This window comes from Triturus cristatus, chromosome 5_1 (genome assembly GCF_964204655.1).
Source record: "Triturus cristatus chromosome 5_1, aTriCri1.1, whole genome shotgun sequence".
NCBI classification, from domain to species: domain Eukaryota; kingdom Metazoa; phylum Chordata; class Amphibia; order Caudata; family Salamandridae; genus Triturus; species Triturus cristatus.
Genome location: NC_140587.1, coordinates 9,728,821 through 9,750,503, shown reverse-complemented (window position 1 = coordinate 9,750,503; position 21,683 = coordinate 9,728,821). Strand labels below are relative to the sequence as shown.

At 47.4% G+C, this 21,683-nt stretch overlaps 1 protein-coding gene across 1 annotated transcript in view; it reads right to left on the bottom strand.

Moving 5' to 3' along the window:
- Positions 1-21,096, bottom strand: part of LOC146829946 (indolethylamine N-methyltransferase-like) — a 197,697-nt gene extending 176,601 nt beyond the window's left edge. The window contains exon 1 of the mRNA XM_085604210.1: positions 20,921-21,096. Coding sequence (XP_085460336.1) covers positions 20,921-21,065 — 145 coding nt within the window. The 5' untranslated portion in view covers positions 21,066-21,096. The remainder of the gene's footprint in view (positions 1-20,920) is intronic.
- Positions 21,097-21,683: the final 587 nt, after the last annotated feature.

Genomic DNA, 21,683 nt, shown 5'->3' with positions numbered 1-21,683 from the left:
AGTCTGTGGAATGCTGAAAGTTCAACATTGTTGTACTTACATTCCTGACGAAAGTAGAGATTTGAAAATTTATATTAAGAATATTACAGAATTGCATGACGAAATTGCACCACTGGAGGTTGAAGGTGTTTGGGAAAAGATTGGAAAGAAACTATCAGCTATTAGAGATTATGTAATTAAACTAGGTAGTACATTTTTAGGTAAGATATTATTTCCATTAACATGTGTGATTTTCTTAGTATTAATAATTAGATTAGGATGTATTTGTCGTAAAAAGGATAAAAATCAGAAATGGTTAAAAAGAGAAAACTTAAGGAGAATAGATAAGAAACAAGAAAGAGAATTTGAAGAAATAGAATTGGAGGAAATCAAGGAGCATATGTATAAAACAGCAAAAAGAGAAGAAACAGGGGGAAACTGAAATCTGAATAAAACAAGAAATCACTTTGAAATTCCGTAAAAGGGGATATACATTTTTTGTTGGTGTGGTGATATAATCACCAAAGGGGGGATTGCTGGAGCGGGTAGTACAACATTTTGTATACCCGCCCATTCTGCATGTTTATATTAATCTGAATAATTAACTAATAGTAACCTTATTAATTTGTTTGAAGTGGAAACTTACCAATTATATTCACAAAAGAATCACACGTGGGATTTGCATTTTGCATGGCTAAACTAATTGTATACTAACATATGTACGCATACTAATGGTAGAAAATTAGAATATTGCATGATATATGTTGCTTTTGTGATGTAATTGTAAGTTGCGCATCATTGAGTGAGTATAAACGCTTTGAATGTTGCTATTCTGCTAGATAATTACTTACACATAGGGAAATTAGTGAGGGTTTAACATTTTATTAGCCATTTCTATGTTTTAAGTACGTTTTTGTGTTTGTTTTGCTTAAGTTGACCATTTCGGCCTTCCTCAAGATGGCTGACTAAGACGTACAACGTGACTGGTGCTTTCACACGAGGTTCTGGGTGAAGTACGCATGCGTCACTGCCAGCAACAATGGCCTCGTCCTGACCCCAGACAACGATGTTCCTACCAAGGACACTCTGGGACCTTCGCCAAGACTACAACAATGGATTGTCTTTAAAACCGGAACCAGCAAGTGCGATGACTTAATCTTGCGGACTATGTGAGAACTTTACCGATCGACCCCAAATCCACCAATGAGGACTGTCTAAAACCCCAATCTTGATACATTTTGACATTAGTTTCATTATAAAAGTAGGTAGAAAAGTGAATTGAAAAACTCACTCTTCTTTGACGAACTTGATTTCCTGACGTTATGCTGACGGAGAGGACGGTGACACTGCTGGACAGCTGTTATCCTGAATCTATGAGAGACTGAATTGCGGCCTGACTTTGATGAATAAAAGATTTTTCCACGACTTGACTGACTTAGAGGACGACTAATAGCCAGATTAGATAAATATGATGTTCTGCGGTTTGGATGATGATTTCTAACAATTTGCAATTTTATTAGATAAACAATATTTGATTAATTGATTAATGTGTTGTGTTGATTATTACAAAAAACTAGAATAAGAGAAGAGTATAGATCAATGAATTGAATCACAAAATCATATATACAACTAACTGATTCATCACCCAATGAGGGGAATATCATCAGGTTGGATTTAATAAAGTATTCAATGCGTTTAGGGTTTAGGTAGAGATATTCCTTTCATGTCAGCGCTTGGAAAAAATTCCTCTAGGGAAGCAGATCAATGAAGTATGAGTGTTGGTGTTATGGGCCCCACCAATGAATGTAATTGAGTGAATTTGTTATTGAGGTATTTGGTCTGTGACGAAGGGGGAATTTGATGTTCCACGCTGCATCAGGGGCAACCCTGTTGATCCTTGCACCCTGTAGCAGGCACCTTGAGGTGCCTGCCATCGGGTGGCGGGATGAACCACACCTCAAATTTCACTATGGGGGCATGCATTACGGCTGGTTTATGGCTGTAATTCATGCTCCCATACAGAAATGTAGGAATGCGACTGAACAGCGTTCGGTCACAACCTAATTAGGCGGCGGGACCACCGACTGGGTGTCGGTCGGTCTCAGGTTTTGTCGGGTGTAGGAAATTTCACCGGACATCAAAAACGGCCCCGTAATCTGTACCTTTCACAGGCAATTGTACTTGCGTGTCCAAAGTCTTCACCAATTCTGGTAAGATTCTTTGGTTTTTATTTTCTCAATCTCCACAGCATTTTATATTCTCCTATCTTCGTCTTCCTATAAAGTAAGCCTATTCATTTCAACCTGACTTTCCCCCCTGCTCAACGGGAGGGTCCCTTTTACAGATAGAAGGAGGGAGGCTGACTGATGGTATCAGATATGTTGGTGCAAGGGGAACTATGCTACTTTGAGAACTGTGCCGCTACTTTCAAACTTCCAACTTCAGAAGAATACCAGAACCTTCAGATGAAACACTGGGTTCGTCAGCCCCAGATGTGAGTCGCCGCCTCTAGAGATCTGCTCCTTATAGAGAGGTTTGTGCAAATGGGGAGTACAGTAAAGGGTTGTATTTCATTTCTCTATTCTCTTCTGGTCACGGCAGGTCCCCTAAGGGCCCTGCGACATACAGCATTTTGGGACAACATCCTGCAGACCCCCTTACAGAGAAACAATAGTGCTCCCATTATAAAGACTGCAAAATTTAATAGATTCATGTTTCTGAGAGAAGCACCTTATAGACTTATATATGACTGGTACTTATACCCCCAAAGGCTTCACTCTATTGTTCTGAACACTTCAGACAGATGCTGGCTGGGCTGTGGAATGTTGCGTAATTTTAACCACATCTGGTGATACTGCCCCTCCATTCAACTGTTTTGGAAGGAAATACTCACCCAGATCAGAAAGATCCTAGGTTAACCAATACCAGAGTCCCTGGAACATGTTATTTTAGGAGTATGCAATCCTAGTCAGAAGCACCAAACTGTGGGGGACTGTTCCATCATGTGGCTATGCCCAGGGGAAGCCAAAATGGCAGTAGCAGGTGCATGGAAGAAGCCGGAACCCCCCTCCCTCTCTCAGTGGCAACGCCAGGCTGTGGCGGGCTCTAGCCCTTGAACCCAGTGCTGATATCATGGCTGATGCCCATACAGGGTTAGAATATATTTGGAGGCTGGGGGTGGGGTACCTGTCAGAGGGGCTGCCGCCTGTCACTTATGGCCCCAGACTGCAGGCCTCACAACTCTTCTAAACATAGTAGCTCTGGCCCTGTGGTGATCCCTCTGGGGGCTTGGGGCTTCGGGGTTTTTGAGACGCCCCGCCTAAGAAGCTTCCCTGTGGGTTCACCTCTGTGTGCCCTATGAACCCCTCTGACCTTCAGGCTAACTGTGATACAAATCACAGGATTGTTTTCTCTAGTTACTTAGTATTTCATGTTCAGGTTGTGGGCTCAGGTTTATTGGGCACAGGTGCATAAAGAAATATGCTGATGGTTTGCTGATGCAGACTTACAAAGAGGACAATTGTACATGTATATGCGATGGCACATGCCGAGTACTTGTAGGGAAGATGTGTTTTATCTCTTGCTACATCTACCTCTTGGCTTATGGGAATGCAATAAAATGATGTTGACAACAAAATAAATTCCACAATTAAAATAATAGTCACTTAAATAATTAATATTATTTAACAACTTATTATTAATTAATTTAAATACATTAACTCCCAACCCTGTACCCTTAAAAACCCCACAACCTGCACTTAAATTTTTTTAAAGTATTTAAAAATATATATTTTATGAAGTTTTGTAAAGCACAAACAAGACCACACTTATGGTGTCAGATCGCTGTAAAACATAGCAAATAGCTTCAAATATGCAAGGTGCAAAATATAGAATCATGGGGTGGAGCCCAAATGCTAAACAAAGGGGAAAGTAAAAAAAATATAGCGTGAAAAGATTATACAAAGAAACATAGCGATAGCACCAGCAATGAAATCAAATTGTCACCGATAGTCGCCTCAGATAGGACGGAGATTATTGGGCAGTCTCATTTTTACTTCATTTTTAAAAGAGCGAAGGAAGGGATGGTCCTGATGTCTGGGGGAAGAGAGTTCCAAATTCTTGGGCCAATTCCTGAGAAAGTTCTCTTATAGCTATATGTTTTCTTTTTGTGAAATGTTTGGGGTTTCAGCCGTGGGGAGCATGTACTACGAGAAGCTCTGTTTCTTCCAGATAGGACCAGTTTCCGAGCCAGGTAGCGAGGCGTGTTGTGGTGTATGGATCTGTGCGTCATGCGTGCTATCTTTAGGTGGATCATAGAGCCATAGGGTAGCCAGTTCTGAGAGTGGAGGGCTGGGGTGATGTGATCATTTTTCTTTATGCCTGTGATGAGCCGTGCAGCCACACTGAGTGGCCCTCAGCTGTGCTAGTTTTATTTTCGGTAGGCCAACGAGGGTAGCGTTCCCATAGTCAGTTTTCTTAAGACATGGAGATGGACATTGGCCCCTCGGGTTGTGGATCTGAAGTGATTCAGCCTGGAGAGGTTGTTGAATAGTGTCATTCTTGGGAATTTTGCTGAATCAACGATATGTGGGGTAAAATTCAAGGCGTAAGTAGTGTGAGCCAGTCTTGGATAGTAGAGGTGGGGTTGGGCAGCAAGATTGACAGGAATTCGGTTTTGAGGGCGTTCAGCTTGAGGTGAAGCCAATACCATCATAATAGACACCTTCCCACCCTCCCAACAGGACATGTTCCACAAGTACCAATAGCCTAGGTCTATGTTCCAAGATATCACAGTGCGACGGTCAAGCAGTGGAATACAACTTGGCAAAATAATCACTTGCTATATCACAATCGAAGCTTAAATGAAAATCATCATACCCTAATGAAAAATCGTCACTAAATGCAAAAGTAAAACCACCCATTGTCCCACCCTACGCCACTCTATGATAAGTCACTCTATGGTGCAGTCATCCAGTTAGGGGTAAACACCAGGACTACCTTACCACCAATATGTATGTACTCAGTGCAAGTCCTGCCCTCCCCCAAACCCATCTCCACCCGCCCCGGCAGCTGTGTACACTCTATACAGCGCCCAGAATTTCTTAGGTCTATTACGGGAGGGAGGAGTTCACTGAAATTTTCCGTTTCGGTACTGTAATACAGCATGTCAGACATCAATTGGGCCCTCGTAGGCAGCGGCCCTTTTGACCAGCAGATCGCCACTCTGCATTTGGCTATCAGCAGCCCCATGTCAATCAACCTACGTATCCCTGCAGGCAAAGGTTTCGAGAAGCCTAGCAATGCCAGAGAAGGCTCCGGCTCAAGCACATGCCCTGTAATCTCAGACATCACTAACAACACACACTTCCAAAATTTAGCAACTCCCGGGCAGAACCATGCCAGATGGATAAAGCCACCACCTGCTCGCTGCAACGCTCACACCTCGATTCCTCCCTCAAGCCGTACCTGCAAAGTCTCTCCAGGGTGTTGTAAACTCTATTGAGATATTTAAAATGGATTAACCGATGTCTACCATTAAGGGAGACTCTTTTCAAATTAGTGCAACAGTATGACCATATAGCGTAGTCAATGTCTTTCCCCAAATCACTTTGCCATGCCAGACATGCCTTTGTATAATAATTCTCCTTATAAGATATAGTATGGTTATACATTTTGGAGACGAGTTTAGCAGGTACCTTCGTTTTTATTACTAAGGAGAGTGCCGACAGTTCCGGCGGTTCCTCCATATCAGTCCCTAATAGTTGGGTCAGTGCGTGTCGGGTCCTATGATATTGAAACCGGGTTAGGAGCGTGGGTCCCAAGTTTTGGCTGTGCCGTCCTCAAACAAATACCCTACCGTATGAATCTGAAGGGAAGCAAGTGCACTCACAACGCCCCTGTCTTTACACAGAGGTAACCACTGACACCATTCCAGCGGGGTAAGAGGGGAATACAGGATAGCCACGGATTGCAGCTTTAGGAGGTGATGCCAGGCATGGGTGGTAGCATTAATCAAATCCAATAGGCCAGTTCTGCGGTCAGGGGGAGAAAAAAAGCTTCACAGGTAGGGGGCGAGGGGAAGTAACCTCTCTTTCAATGCGAAGGTGAGGGACGTCAGGTGAGCCGTGTATCCAGAGGGAGGCGTGCGCACACTGCGCCACTCTATAATAAAGGTCTAAGTCCGGCGCCCCCAGACCTCCCATGTGATAAGGTAATGTAAGTATTTGCCATTTAACTCTCAGCTGTTTGCCCGCCCGAGCTAGTTTCACCAAAATAGAGGTAAGTTGCTTAAAAAACACCCCCGGGGGCACCATTGGGATATTAGTAAAAAGAAACACAAGCATTGGCGTAGCCAATAGGTCTCGCTTTTGGGACCTTATAAGTGTTTAGCCATGCAACAGTTGATGTTGTTGCACCAAGGATATTGTGCTGCATAACTAAATACTTATAAGGTCCCAAAAGCGAGACCTATTGGCTATGCCAATGCTTGTTGGAATTTGGACTAGATTGTTTTTAATCCATTGTTTTGATTTTTCCAAATTGTTCTAAGTCTGTTGTGCCTAGTTTTTTGTGACCCAAAACTAGGGAACCATGGAGCTGGACCTGGCTAAACTATCCAGGTTTAAGATAGCTGAACTTAGGGTCCAGTGTAGGCTTAGGGGGCTGCATGCTGCCAAGAAGATGAGGAAGGCAGGGTTGCTTGAATCCCTAACAGCCTGGACCAGGGCAGCTGAGGAGAACCAAGGGGGGCGGGAGGAAGTTCCCCTCAACCTCACCCAAGAGAGGGCTGAGGATGAGACCTCTTTCATTGTGATTAGTGTTAGCCAAGTGAATCAAGGTGGTGGTGGTGGGATTGGGGAAAGAGTCCCTTACTCAGGAACCACTACCATCTCTTGAAGAGAGACAGCTTCAGGCTCAATTAGCTTTGATAGCTTTAGAGCAAAGGAAACTGGACTTGGCTGAGAAGAGGTGGGAGAGGGAGGAGGAGAAAAGGAATGGTGGCAGCGAAAGTGAAGATGAGCGGTTATTAATATGGTCCAAAAGCCCAATAAACACCCATAATAGCATCACTCAAAATGAGGACGGCCCCAGAAAACTCCAAAGTGACGCTGCCACTAGAACACTTAGTGGAAGTCTTGGGTGGATTCACAAAGTCTGATCTACGTCTGGAAACAGCTCCATTTACACCGGTCACTTCTAAAAATGGATACCTACTGCAATATTGGTACGCCGCGACTGCCTACAATCACACAGTGCTAAACCGTTCGCAAGGGGTCAAGAGTGCGTGAATCAAGCAAGGTGAACTGTGAGAGTTTGCGGATGACCACATACTTTATGTGCACAATTCATATATGACAAATAATATGCACTGCAGTGAGTGAGTGCACTTTTTGCACGGAAATCAGTCCCAAGTGCATTGCGATGCAAGTACTCGCCAGGATGAGGAATGATACAAACAGCCAATGGCGTGAGGTGGCAGGGTAATACTTCAGGGGCACGCTGAATGTTTAAGAATTAGAAACAAAAACGATGCTGCCTCTAGCCATACCTAAAATTGTGCAATTGCACAGCGATGCTGACCTCCCCCAATGCTGAATTGTACTATGCGATCAACTTCACACTGTGGTAATCGCAACACGTAAAAATGTTGCAAGACATTGTCCGTAGTACTCCTGGAAACTTACAACTGTTGTCAGCATTACTCCTGGAAACCTACAGAAGACACATCCTTCTGTGTTACTATTGGGCTCAGTTCATGTTGTTACCCACAGTCCAGTGATCCACAACCACAATGGGGAACAGTTCAGATCCAAACTGGTCGACGGCACTGGTGGAACCAGCAGACAAACAAGAGTATGTTTGTGGCCCAGAATAAATGCCTCTAGCCTGTCGGACTACTTTTTCGATCTTGAAGTTGTGAAAAGAGTCCGGTACTGCGCATTAGCAATTTAGAGGAGGAGGCAAGTGGTTGGTGGTTTCAAAAAGGACATCCCATGGAAAGGAAACAGAACTTATCACTGCTTCAGCTACTGAACATACCTGAGAAACAAGTATACAAAACAGTGATGGATGAATGCTTGAATTAATCTCAGCCACTGGTAATCACTTGGGCAACATACCAGTCCATCATCATTTTGCACACCAGAACACCTCAGATTGGAGTCAGACATATGCAAATCAGTCTTGACCCTTCTCCAATAGAATCAGTACACTCAACCACCAAGCCATGTCCTCCACGAACAGGAACACAAGCAACCTGTACTGCTGTAGGCTGAAAATCGTATGTGTGGCTGTAGTGTGTGCGGCTGTAGTGTGGCCATTGAGGAAGGAGTTGGTGCCACAATCAATCAATCAATCAATCAGTCATTTGTAAAGCGCACTACATACCCGCAAGGGTCTCAAGGTGCTGGGGGGGGGGGCGCTACTGATTGAACAGCCAGGTCTTGAGCATCCTCCTGAAGGTCAGCAGGTCTTGGGTCTGTCGTAGGCTCAGTGGGAGGGTGTTCCATGTCTTGGTGGCGAGGTGGGAGAAGGATCTCCCGCCGGTGGTTGTTCTTTCGAAGCGCGGGACGGTGGCGAGTGAGAGGTCGGGGGAGCGTAGCTGGCGGTTGGGGATGTAGAAGGAAAGCTGTCTGTTTAGGTAGGCTGCGCCGGTCTTGTGGAGTGCCTTGTGTGCGTGGATGAGGAGCACACTTGATGTTCCAAGCGGTGCTGCGAATCGTGCACATTAAAGAAGTACCTGTGTTTACGTGCGGATTGTCTGGACACATTGGCATGTGCCAGAGTAAATGAATACCAAGCCATTGTTTGCAAAACGAGAACACCAATCAAGCACTGATAAAGCCCTTATAGGTCTCAACTTTATAATGTGAGTGCTGATGTACTGACTTTGCCAAAGTTTGAAAGTGCTGACTAAAAAAGTAAGAGAAAATAATTGCAAAATACTGCTGAAAAAGATAGTACTTATCTTGTGGTATCTCAAAACTGTACAATGAATTCAGTGTTTTTAATCTTTATGAAAATACTGGTTTATTTATCAAATACTTTTCACTCTAAGCAGAATTTAAACGGAATAAGGAAGTGTCAATGTTTATAGGGAAACGCTTGGCAAGCCTCATTTATTTTCCACAGGACTGATCCATTCTGTCCTCTATTAGTTGCACAGTGAGCAGATTTTGGGCCTCCAGAAGAATAGTCATGCTAAGTACACCTTCTGCATCAGACACCAATGGAGCGAGAACAGTAGATGGCCCTTCCCCCGTGCCTTAAAGGCCTCTCTGTGCCAAAGCTTGCGTGTTCATGCAATATGTGGAATGAAGGAGATAAAACCAGTCTGCTCTTCAGCCAGAGGACAGCGAAAACATCCCAGTGCGGTGCTTTTACAGATGAGCAGCGAGAGGAGGGGAGTATAAGAGAGTGGGGAAGTATTTGAAGGGAGTAAGCAGCACATTGGGAGAGGGCTCGAAATCACATGCCCTCTCATGGAGTGCGGGATGGAAAAGAAAGAAGTAGTTCCCCAAACCTGAACAGTGTAAGGAAGCAAGTCAGCCAATCAGATGAATTGTAACAAGTCTGCACTGCAGGGGAGGGACAAATACAAGAAGAGGCCAAGCCATTGGATGAAAAGTAAACACACGAGAATGACAATAATGCCCACCAATGATAAACAAAGGGTGGGCTGTGAGCCTACAATAGGTCTTTCACAATCAGACTGGTGACACCTGGAAAGGGGGCATTGTAGGGCACCAAGACATCTGCATTTATTTTGTATTGCATGAGACACACACACACTGTCTCACTTTTGTAAAGGTAGATGCTGGGCAGAGAACACCTGCCCCCCTCGAGTCTCGCATTTTCCTCTGAGACCTCTTAGAGGTTGAGCTCCCTCGAATTGATGGCTCTGGTTCTGCACCTCTCCGTTGTAATCCAGGTCTGAAACTTGGTGTTGTGCGTTTGTGCAGGTTGCCAGGACACACTTCCAGCGAGGTGGATGTGCATTGTGGCAGGTTTTCAGGCAGTGAGTAATTCAGAGCAATGCAGAGCTCATTGTCAATTGACTTCTCAAAAATAGGAGGAGGAAAATGTTTGACAATTTGGTAGGGTTGTTGTGTCAGATGTGGAGGATTTAAGTTTCCCATCAGTTTGTTTCACCAGTTCAAGGAGTTTTTTGGGATGATTGAAGGATGTGTCCAGTTGCTGAGGGAAATATGATGATTTGGCACTTCTGATGCACCTATTGTGGTTTCTTCTTTTTTGATGCAAACGTTCAAGGTTTGAAAGAGATGGGGTCTGTCTCCATACTCTTTCTGCAAGTGTAAGGGTGCGGCGTTCCTCGTTCGGGCCTTAGTTGAACCAGGTATTGGATCTTCCTATCGGGACTCTCATTATTCGTTTGGGGGAATTGAGTTCATGATGTTAGAGATAGAGCTAAAGTAGAGCTCAGTGAGGTCTTGAGTGGGGGCAGACAAGAGATTTAGGCTGGTGGTGGATATCATGTCTGGATTGAGATTGCGGGTGTTTCTGATCTAATGTTTTGTTTTCACTGGCTGGTCTTTGCAAATGGTTGCCTTTTCAACAATGGAGAAGGTGATACAGTGAGGATCGGTCTAATTGCAGTCTGGCTGATGTCACGTAGGAAGGCCTTGAAGTAATTCACTAGTAGATCATTTGTGTCATTCCAATGTTTGTTGAAGTCGCTTAGGAACATCTGGTTGTTATGTGTGGCAAGGTTGGTGGAGATGATCTCCATGATTTTTTCATTGAAGGTAAGATTATCCCCAGGGAGATGGTAGAAAGTGTGCAGAGTGCAGGTGATGTTGTCTTTGGTATGGATGTTGATCATCAAATATTCACAGCCAGATGTTGGAGAGGAAAGTGATTGTTTGACAGAGAGCTTGGATCGATAAATACAAGCAATACCGTCCCCAAGACATCTTGAATGATAAAAGAGTTGCTGCATGGAGCAAAGTTGTCTAGTATAGTTGAAGAGACATCTTTTAGCCAGGTTTCAGTGAGAATTAGAAGATCCAGGTCTAAGTTGAGCAATATGTCCTGTATGTCAGCAGCATGATTCACTGATGATCTGCAGTTGAGTATTGAGCATTTTAAGTTGGTTTTAGTAACAACAGTGGAAGAGTGGAAGATGGGGACAGGTTTGAGGTTAGAATTATCAATGAGTCAGGGTTTGGTATGTGGTTACCTTGGCGGTTGGATGATAATGGTTTGAATCCTAACTGGAGGTGAGACCTGGTGGGCGGGTTCATAAAGAAAGAGAAGTAAGAGGGTATCTTTGGTCGAATGGTATTTGACAAGCCTGTTGGTTCGGGTGGAAAGGTCTAGGTTAGGTTTGCATCTCTATCTAGGTTGAGATATTGAGTATGCACAACTAACTGCGGGAGGGCGAGTGGGTGAGGGAAGATTACGGTGCTTCTGGTAGATGGAAAGGTTTGACATATTGAGTTCCAAATTAGAGGTGATGCGTAGAAGACTAAGGATATCAGCCTGCAACAACTGTATATCAGATTGTATAGTATACAGCGTACAATAGAGTATGGGAGTATTAGTGTGAGTGGGGTTACAGCATGGAAGTGAGGGGGAAGGGAAGTTATCTAAAATGTTGTGTGTGGAGGAGGGGTTCTTTATTTTGGAGCAATAGTTATTAGTATCAAGCTCTAAGGTGATGGGATTATGGGCTGACACTGTAATGTGATGAGGAGTGAGGGGAAGTGAAGAAGAGAGGTTGTAGAGACAAGAGGTGGAGAGATTGTTGAGAGGCTGCTGTCCTGAAGTATTGATGTCAGAGGAGCAGCATGTTAAGGCTGAGTAAGTGGGAGACGTGGTTTGTGGGAGCCCCAGCATGTGTATTTGGGGGAGATGTGTTATTAGGTTGGATATGAGAGTTGACTAAGAGAGGTTTGGAGGAATTGTCGGCGCTAATCTGAGGAGGGGTAGTGTACTGAGATGACAAGACAGCAGATGAGGTAGTGTGGGCATCAGTGCGGGGGGAGTAGTGGGAGGCGGGGTGTATAGGAATGGATGGGTAGTGAATGTTATTGGGAGGGGGATCCATAGGTAGTTGAGATAGGAGGAGATAGGTAAAGTCAGTGTTGCGTTTGTCCTTGATGAATTTGAAGAGATTGGCAAAGAGTTCCAGGTTATGATTAGACTGAATGAGCACTATGCCAGGATTACAGATGGAGCTATTCTCTTCTGCCTTGTAAAAAGGGGAGGGCAAAACGGTTAGTTTGTGGCCATGAGTTATTTTCTTAGCGGTGGTAGGTTTGAGAACTGAGGATAGGGTTTTTCTCCTTGACGAAAGGTGAAGACAAGGTCAATAATTAATGCAGTTAATGTAAAAATAGTAATCGAGAAAGAGTGTTTCAGGAAGAGATTTGAGAGCTTGGTGCTTAAAATCTTTTGTTGTGTGTTTGGAAAGGTTGGGTGAAAGTCAAAATTAAACATATTGCGACCAGCGATGGTTAGTGATGGGTTCTGTCTAGCCACCTGTGGAGGTTCCATGATGCTGGGAAAAAAGAGGAGGAGCAACGGAGACAATGATGGATATGGGAATAACAGTCAGGATCAACACATTGAGAGTATGGGAGCATCAGACAAGAACCACACAGCTGGCACAATGGTGGGTATGAGAATATTAGTCAGGAACAACACAAGGAGAGAATGGGAGAGTATGGGAGAATCAGAATGGAACCACACAGCTGGCACAATAGTGGGTACGGGTATAACAGTCAGGAACAACAAAAGGGGAGAATGGGAGAGTATGGGAGCACCAGAGTGGAACAACACAGCTGGCACAATGGTGAGTACGGGAATAACAGTCAGGAACAACAAAAGGGGAGAATGGGAGAGTATGGGAGCACCAGACTGGAACCACACAGCTGGCACAATGGAGGGTATGGGAACAACAGTCAGGAACAAAACAAGGAGAGAATGGGAGAGTATGGGAGTATCAGACTGGAACCACACAGCTGGCACAATGGTGGGTATGAGAATAATAGTCAGGAACAACACAAGGAGAGAATGGGAGAGTATGGGAGCACCAGACTGGAACAACGCAGCTGGCACAATGGTGGGTACGGGAATAACAGTCAGGAACAACAAAAGGGGAGAATGGGAGAGTATGGGAGTATCAGACTGGAACCACACAGCTGGCACAATGGTGGGTATGAGAATAATAGTCAGGAACAACAAAAGGAGAGAATGGGAGAGTATGGGAGCACCAGACTGGAACAACACAGCTGGCACAATGGTGGGTATGGGAACAACAGTCAGGAACAACACAAGGAGAGAATGGGAGAGTGTGGGAGTATCAGACTGGAACCACACAGCTGGCACAATGGTGGGTATGAGAATAATAGTCAGGAACAACAAAAGGAGAGAATGGGAGAGTATGGGAGCACCAGACTGGAACAACACAGCTGGCACAATGGTGGGTACGGGAATAACAGTCAGGAACAACACAAGGAGAGAATGGGAGAGTATGGGAGCACCAGAGTGGAACCATACAGCTGGCACAATGGAGGGTATGGGAACAGCGGTCAGGAACAACACAAGGAGAGTATGGGAGTATCAGACTGGAACCACACAGCTGGCACAATGGTGGGTATGAGAATAATAGTCAGGAACAACACAAGGAGAGAATGGGAGAGTATGGGAGCACCAGACTGGAACCACACAGCTGGCAAAATGGACTGTACAGGAATAACAGTCTGGAACAACACAAGGGGAGAATGGGAGAGTATGGGAGCATTGGAATGGAACCACACAGCTGGCACAATGGTGGGTACAGGAATAACAGTCAGGAACAACACAAGGGGAGAATGGGAGAGTATGGGAGCATCAGACTGGAACCACACAGCGGGCACAATGGTGGGTACAGGAATAACAGTCAGGAACAAAACAAGGGGAGAATGGGAGAGTATGGGAGCACCAGAGTGGAACAACACAGCTGGCACAATGGTGGGTACAGGAATAACAGTCAGGAACAACAAAAGGGGAGAATGGGAGAATATGGGAGCACCAGACTGGAACCACACAGCTGGCACAATGGAGGGTATGGGAACAACAGTCAGGAACAACACAAGGAGAGAATGGGAGAGTATGGGAGTATCAGACTGGAACCACACAGCTGGCACAATGGTGGGTATGAGAATAACAGTCAGGAACAACAAAAGGAGAGAATGGGAGAGTATGGGAGTACCAGACTGGAACAACACAGCTGGCACAATGGTGGGTATGAGAATATTAGTCAGGAACAACACTAGGGGAGAATGACAGAGTATGGGAGCACCAGACTGGAACAACACAGCTGGCACAATGGTGGGTATGAGAATAATAGTCAGGAACAACACAAGGAGAGAATGGGAGAGTATGGGAGCACCAGACTGGAACCACACAGCTGGCACAATGGTGGGTATGAGAATAATAGTCAGGAACAACACAAGGGGAGAATGGGAGAGTATGGGAGCATCAGACTGGAACCACAGAGCTGGCACAATGGTGGGTAGAGGAATAACAGTCAGGAACAACACATGGGGAGAATGGGAGAGTATGGGAGCATCAGACTGGAACCACACAGCTGGCAAAATGGACTGTACAGGAATAACAGTCTGGAACAACACAAGGGGAGAATGGGAGAGTATGGGAGCATCGGAATGGAACCAAACAGCTGGCACAATGGTGGGTACAGGAATAACAGTCAGGAACCACACATGGAGAGAATGGGAGAGTATGGGAGCACCAGACTGGAACCACACAGCTGGCACAATGGTGGGTACAGGAATAACAGTCAGGAACAACACATGTAGAGAATGGGAGAGTATAGGTGCACCAGACTGGGACCACACAGCTGGCACAATGGTGGGTACAGGAATAACAGTCAGGAACAACACATGGAGAGAATGGGAGAGTATGGGAGCATCAGACTGGAACCACACAGCTGGCCACTGCGCCTCTCACCAGGCCGGGTCACCCCCTTGCTCCTCCTGCCGCCTCCTGCTCCTGCCTGCCAGCCTTGCCGTCGCAGACGCCCCCCTGGCCCCCCGAGCGGCCCAGCCTCAGCAGAGCCGCCCGCCGCAGCTCGCCACAGGCCCTGCCCACCACCGGCCCATTGGCCGAGCCGCTCCCGCCGCCCAGCTGACCCGCCCTCTCGTCCCCCTTCTTATGACGCCCCCAGAGCGACCGCGCAGCGGACGCGCGCAGCGGGAGCGCCGACTGAGCGCCGAAGGTGCGCCAAAGGTAAGCCCGTCTGCGCCCGTCCGTGCCTGGCCCGCGCCCAGCGCCAGGACCCCCGGCCCCCGCAGACCCCAGCCCACCCGCCGGATGTACGACACCGCCACGCTCAACGCACTCAACGCCGGCCGAATCCCAGGATGCTACCGAGCCACCCCGAGACGCACCCACGGACCCTTCTGCTGCAACGCCTGCAAGTTCACCTGCATCCGGACCAGCACTACTCCAGCACCAACCAAGATCAAGACGAGCAACAGCAGCAGCCACCTGAAATGCATCCTGCTCAACACCCGCTCCATCCACAGACACGCCATCGAGCTCTGGAACCTGCTCGACACAACCTCACCAGACGTCGCCTTCCTCACGGAAACCTGGATGAACGCCTCTTCAGCGCCCGACATCGCCATCGCCATCCCAGACGGCTACAAGATCATCCGAAGGGACCGCATCAACAGACCGGAGGAGGCATCGCCATCATCCACAGGAACACCATCCGCATCACGACCAACACCGACGACACCCTCGCACCCGCCGAGCACCTGCACTTCCAGGTCCACATCAACCCCAAGACCACCCTCAGAGGCACCCTCATCTACAGACCCCCGGGACCACGCACACAATTCAGCGAAGACATCGCCGACTTCATCAGCCCGCACGCCCTCCTCTCCGCTGACTACATCCTCCTCGGGGACCTCAACTTCCACCTGGAGAACAACAACGACCGCAACACCCCCACCAGGCTGGACAACCTCGCAAACCTGGGACTCAAGCAGCTGGTCACCACCCCCACCCACTACGCCGGACACACACTCGACCCCGTCTTCTCATCCAGCAAGGACATCGCCTTCAGCCACGCCACCGGACTCCACTGGACGGACCACAGCTGCGTCCACTTCAGCTTCAGAAGGACCACGATCCACCACCACCAGCAACAGGTTGCACGCAGAAGCTGGAACAAGATCACAGCCGACCAGCTCGCGACCTCCCTGAGCATGAAACCTCCCACCAGCGCAACAAACCCAAGCCAGGCGGCCACCAACCTCGCGAAGTGGATCAGCAACTGCGCAGACGACCTCGCCCCTCTGAAGACCCCGCCTAGCAGACCCGGTAGCAAGAAAGCCCCATGGTTCACCAACGAACTCAAGAGCTCCAAGAATAACTGCCGAGCCCTCGAGAGAACATGGCGCAGAGACCCAACACCGGACAACATGACCGCCCTCAAGCTCGCCACCCGAAAACACCACCAACTCATCCACGCCACCAAGAAAACCGCATTCAAGGAACGACTGGACAACAACGCACACAACAGCAAGGAACTCTTCAACATCGTTAAAGAGCTCTCCAACCCCAACGCCGGAAACAACGACATCACCCCTTCGCAAGACCTCTGCAACTCCCTCGCCTCCTACTTCCACAACAAGATCGCGGACATACACAACAGCTTCAGCACTCAACTGACGCACGCCACGACCGAACCACCGCCCCCCACCACCACCCTCCGCGCCTGGACCCCGATCAGCACCGAAGACACCGTCCGCACGATGAACTCCATCCACTCCGGATCTCCTACCGACCCCTGCCCTCACCACGTCTTCAACAAGGCCGACGCTGTCATCGCACCCCACCTGCGGGACATCATCAACACCTCCTTCGACACTGCTACCTTCCCGGAGAGCTGGAAGCACGCCGAACTCAACGCTCTACTAAAGAAGCCATCAGCCGACCCCACCGACCTCAAGAACTACCGCCCCATCTCGCTGCTCCCGTTTCCTGCAAAAGTCATCAAGAAGACCGTCAACAAGCAGCTGGCCGCCTTCCTCGAGACGAACGGTTCCCTCGACCTCTCGCAGTCTGGCTTCCGGGCCAACCACAGCACCGAGACCGCCCTGATCGCAGCCACCGATGACATCCGAGCACTGCTTGACAACGGAGAAACAGCAGCCCTCATCCTCCTAGACCTCTCCGCGGCCTTCGACACTGTCTGCCACCGTACACTAGTGCAGCGACTCAGCAACGTCGGAATCCAGGAGAAGGCACTGGAGTGGATCATCTCCTTCCTCGCCGGAAGGACACAGAGAGTCCGCCTCCCCCCGTTCAGATCTGAAGCCACCAAAGTCATCTGCGGCGTTCCTCAAGGCTCCTCGCTCAGTCCAACCCTCTTCAACGTCTACATGAGCCCCCTCGCAGACATCGCACGCCAGCACAACCTCAACATCATCTCCTACGCGGACGACACCCAGCTGATTCTCTCCCTCACCAACGACCCCACCACCGCCAGAGCCAACCTTCACGAAGGGATGAAAGAGGTAGCCGAATGGATGAAGAACAGCCGCCTGAAACTGAACTCGGACAAGACGGAAGTCCTCATCCTGGGATCCTCACCCTCCGCCTGGGACGACTCCTGGTGGTCCCCCGCCCTAGGCAGCACACCCAAACCAACAGACCACGCACGCAACCTGGGCTTCATCCTGGACTCCTCCCTCTCCATGACCAGACAAGTCAACGCCGTCTCCTCGTTGTGCTTCAACATCCTTCGCATGCTACGTAAGATCTTCCGGTGGATCCCCACCGAGACCAGGAAGACGGTCACCCAGGCCCTCGTCACCAGCCATCTGGACTACGGCAACTCCCTCTACGCCGGAACCACCGCCAAACTCCAGAAGAGACTCCAGCGGATCCAGAACGCCTCAGCTCGACTCATCCTGGACATCCCCCGTCGCAGCCACATCTCCGGACACCTGAGAGACCTGCACTGGCTCCCGGTCAACAAGAGAATCACCTTCCGACTCCTCACCCACGCACACAAAGCTCTACACAACCAAGGCCCAGGATACCTCAACAGCCGCCTCAACTTCTACGCTCCCAAACGCCAGCTTCAATCGACCAGCCACGCCCTCGCCGCCGTCCCCCGCATCCGAAGAGCCACCACAGGGGAACGGTCCTTCTCCTACCTCGCCGCCAAGACATGGAACTCCCTCCCGACCCACCTCCGCCTGACCCAGGACCACCTCGCCTTCAGGAAGCAACTCAAGACCTGGCTGTTCGAGCAGTAGCGGACCCCCCTCCCCCAGCGCCTTGAGACCCTCTGGGTGAGTAGTGCGCTATATAAATGCTTTGATTGATTGATTGATTATGGGAATAATAGTCAGGAACAACACATGCAGAGAATGAGAGAGTATGGGACCATCAGACCGGAATAACACAGCTGGCACAATGGTGGGTACGGGAATAACAGTCAGGAACAACACAAGGGGAGAATAGGAGAGTATGGGAGCATCAGAATGGAACCACACAGCTAGCTGCCGAGAAGCAAGCAGCAGGGTGGGAATAAATTAAAAGGGGTCCCATTCCCAATGTAAAGCTGGTGTGGTGGAGGAAGGCCTTAGGTTGTTAACACAAAAAGTAGACAGTAAGGGGAAATGAAGAGAGAGAGAAGGGCCACTATGCTATCTTGCAAGGGATCAGGTAGGGCAGTGGAGGAGGGGGACGTATGACATGTCGAGCACCAGAGAAGCAAAGAGAGATGAGCTTGTCCGAAGTATGAAGGGAATCTGAAGATGGGTTTTGAATACAAAAATATAGGTGGAAATTTCCCTATAGAATGATGTGGCCCGGATGAGAATTGTTGTTATCTGGTAGATGTATTAGAAGAGGCTAGTAGGTGGTGATGGAATCTCAAAAATCAAACTGTTTCCATGAAAAAGTGTCGCACCTTTACGAGTCGTTGGGAGAAACGCTTGAATGATGCCAGGGTGCGCTCGGTAGGCTCGGCTGCAAAAAAGCCAAAGAATTCCAAAACAAATTGACTGCTAAAATCCACGAAAGCAAGCATAGAGTCCCAAAGTCTCAGATGAAGAAAGCATAAGAACCCTTACAAGTTGTAGATACTGCAGTGGCTCTACACATAGCGCCCAGAGCAGTGGAAGTGACGGTTATGGTGTTGCAGACGTGCAGAAGAACAACTTGGAAGAGGATCTGGAGCGGGAGGCGTTGCGACAAGAGCAACATCAGAGGAAGCAAAACTCAACCGCAAAGAAGTTGAAATATGTGAGCAGGAATATTTGCTCTGGGAGTTCTCAGAGCACCCAGCATGATTGGATGTTCTGCCAAGTCGGGCAGTTTCTCCTCCTTGCTACAACTGAGAAGGGACAACAAGGAGTTCTCCTCACCAGAAACAGTTCCGGGCAGCACTCGTCCAGCCGGGGACCGGAGCATCAGGAAGTCCCAGCGGCAGACAAGAGGAGATGGGGCAGGGGAAGCTCACCATTCGTGCCTGGATGGTCCCGAACGGTGGATGGCAGAAGAGCACAGAGCCTCAGAGAGCCCTCGGGGTAAAGCAGGGTCCTCAGACCTTTCAGCTTTTACTTAGATTTTCTTTGTTGTATTTTTCGTTGGTTTGAGGCAGTACAGTTATACCCACTGGGAGAGGAACCGATCGGCTGGGCTAACTAATATTAATTACCAACTAATTAGTAATTAGTTAAAAATAAATTACACAAAGATACTGTTTATTTACATAAAGTAAAACCCCTTTGTCAACAATCACATCAACTTTGTAGTATTTCCATGGAAATCACCTATTGAAAATGGATTCAGTACTGTCCTTGGGACCGATTCACAGAACTAACCCAAGAAAAAATCTTAAACTTACTGCTTTTGGTAGTCACAGAAGTTAGGATTTTGTCTTAAGTTTGTCTTAAGACAATCTTAAGACAGATTTAACACAGACTTAAGACAGACTTAAGACAGACTTAGTTCCGGCCTGAGTGCGGACGTAAAGTTAGTAGTCGTAAATCCATTTTGTGAATACCAAAAGTAGTAAGTGCATTCTGTGAATACCAAAAGTAGTAAGTGCATTCTGTGAATACCAAAAGTAGTAAGTTTAGGATTTTGTCTTAAGTTAATTCTGTGAATCGGGTCCTGAGTAATGCAAGACAGGACCTGCTCTTCCTCACATTACCCCAGATTTACCAAACCACGCCAGGTGGTAAATTGTGCCTTGGTAAATCTCATTCTAGGTTTTGTGTGACCCTGCATCCCCTTGCCTGGTGCAAGGGTGATGCAAGGGCCCGATTCACAGAACTAACTTAAAACAAAATCCTAAACGTACTACCATTTTGGTACTCACAGAAGGCACTTACTCATTTTGGTATTCACAGAAGGCACTTACTCATTTCGGTATTCACAGAAGTTAGGAGTCCTAACTTTAGGACTCCTAAATGCCTTCTGTGAATACGGAAAGTCTTAAAATTAGGATTTTTCTCAGTTTAGGAGTAGTAAAGTTAGGACTCCTAACTTTAGGACTTCTAAACTGAGAAAAATCCTAACTTTAAGACTTTCGGTAATCACAGAAGGCATTTAGGAGTCCTAAACTTAGGAGTCCTAACTTTACTACTCCTAAAGTTAGGACTCCTAACTTCTGTGAATACCGAAATGAGTAAGTGCCTTCTGTGAATACCAAAATGGTGGTAAGTTTAGGATTTTGTCTTAAGTTAGTTCTGTGAATCGGGCCCCAAATTTTTTTATTAAAAATGCCCCAAAATGTCTTTACCATTGAAATTGCAAACATCAATTAAAAGTCATTAAACAGGATACTGGTGCATGTAGGCTGACCTTACAGGTGCAAACAGGTTTGTAATTTAGGTACCGAGTTCCAATGACATTGAAGTGGTGAAAAATGAACAGGACTTACCTGAGAATATCTTCTGCACGTAAGGATACGCGTAAATAAAGGAATCTGCTCTGAAGGCTGACAGTGGGGAATAATAAGTCTCTAACACTTTCCTGGCGTCAAAATCCTGGTCATAGAGCGCCTTGATGTCAGCGGTAGTAGCCATTTATGCTAGCGCTGTATTTATCTGAATCCCTACGGTGGCGCCAGCACTTGTGCTTTATATAGAAAATAGTTTTAATTTTAAATGATATTCAAACACAAAACAGTCTGTTTACATATGTAAATCATGACAGCTTAACCCAGTCTCTCATTTACCTTTCCTGTTAAAAGTCACTCCTGAAGCAGCCCTGTGACTTGCAGCTCTCTTTTTCACCATTTCTAGCTAGCCCCCGGCAAACATTGTGGAACTCATATTCTCTGCAGGAAAGGGGAGTCCAGCACCAGTGGAACACATTTTAACCTGGGTGCCTCCGCATATCTGTACATAGACGCGACTACTGGACCAGTGACTAGTGGCAAATGGGTGATAAACTTGGGGTGCAGACTTTGTTGCCATTTCTAGGAGCCTTCGCTTCCCTATTAGAAAGAGAGAGAGACAAAGAGCGAGAGACAGGGAGAGAGAGAGGTAAAGAAAGAAAGACAGGGAGAGAGGCAGGCAAAGAGAGAGAGAGAGAGACAGGAAGAGAGAGAGGGGCAGAGAGAGAGAGAGAGAGAGCGAGGAAGGGAGAAAGAGGAGAGAGAGAGGAGGGAGAGAGAGAGAGAGGAAAGGATAGGAAAGAGA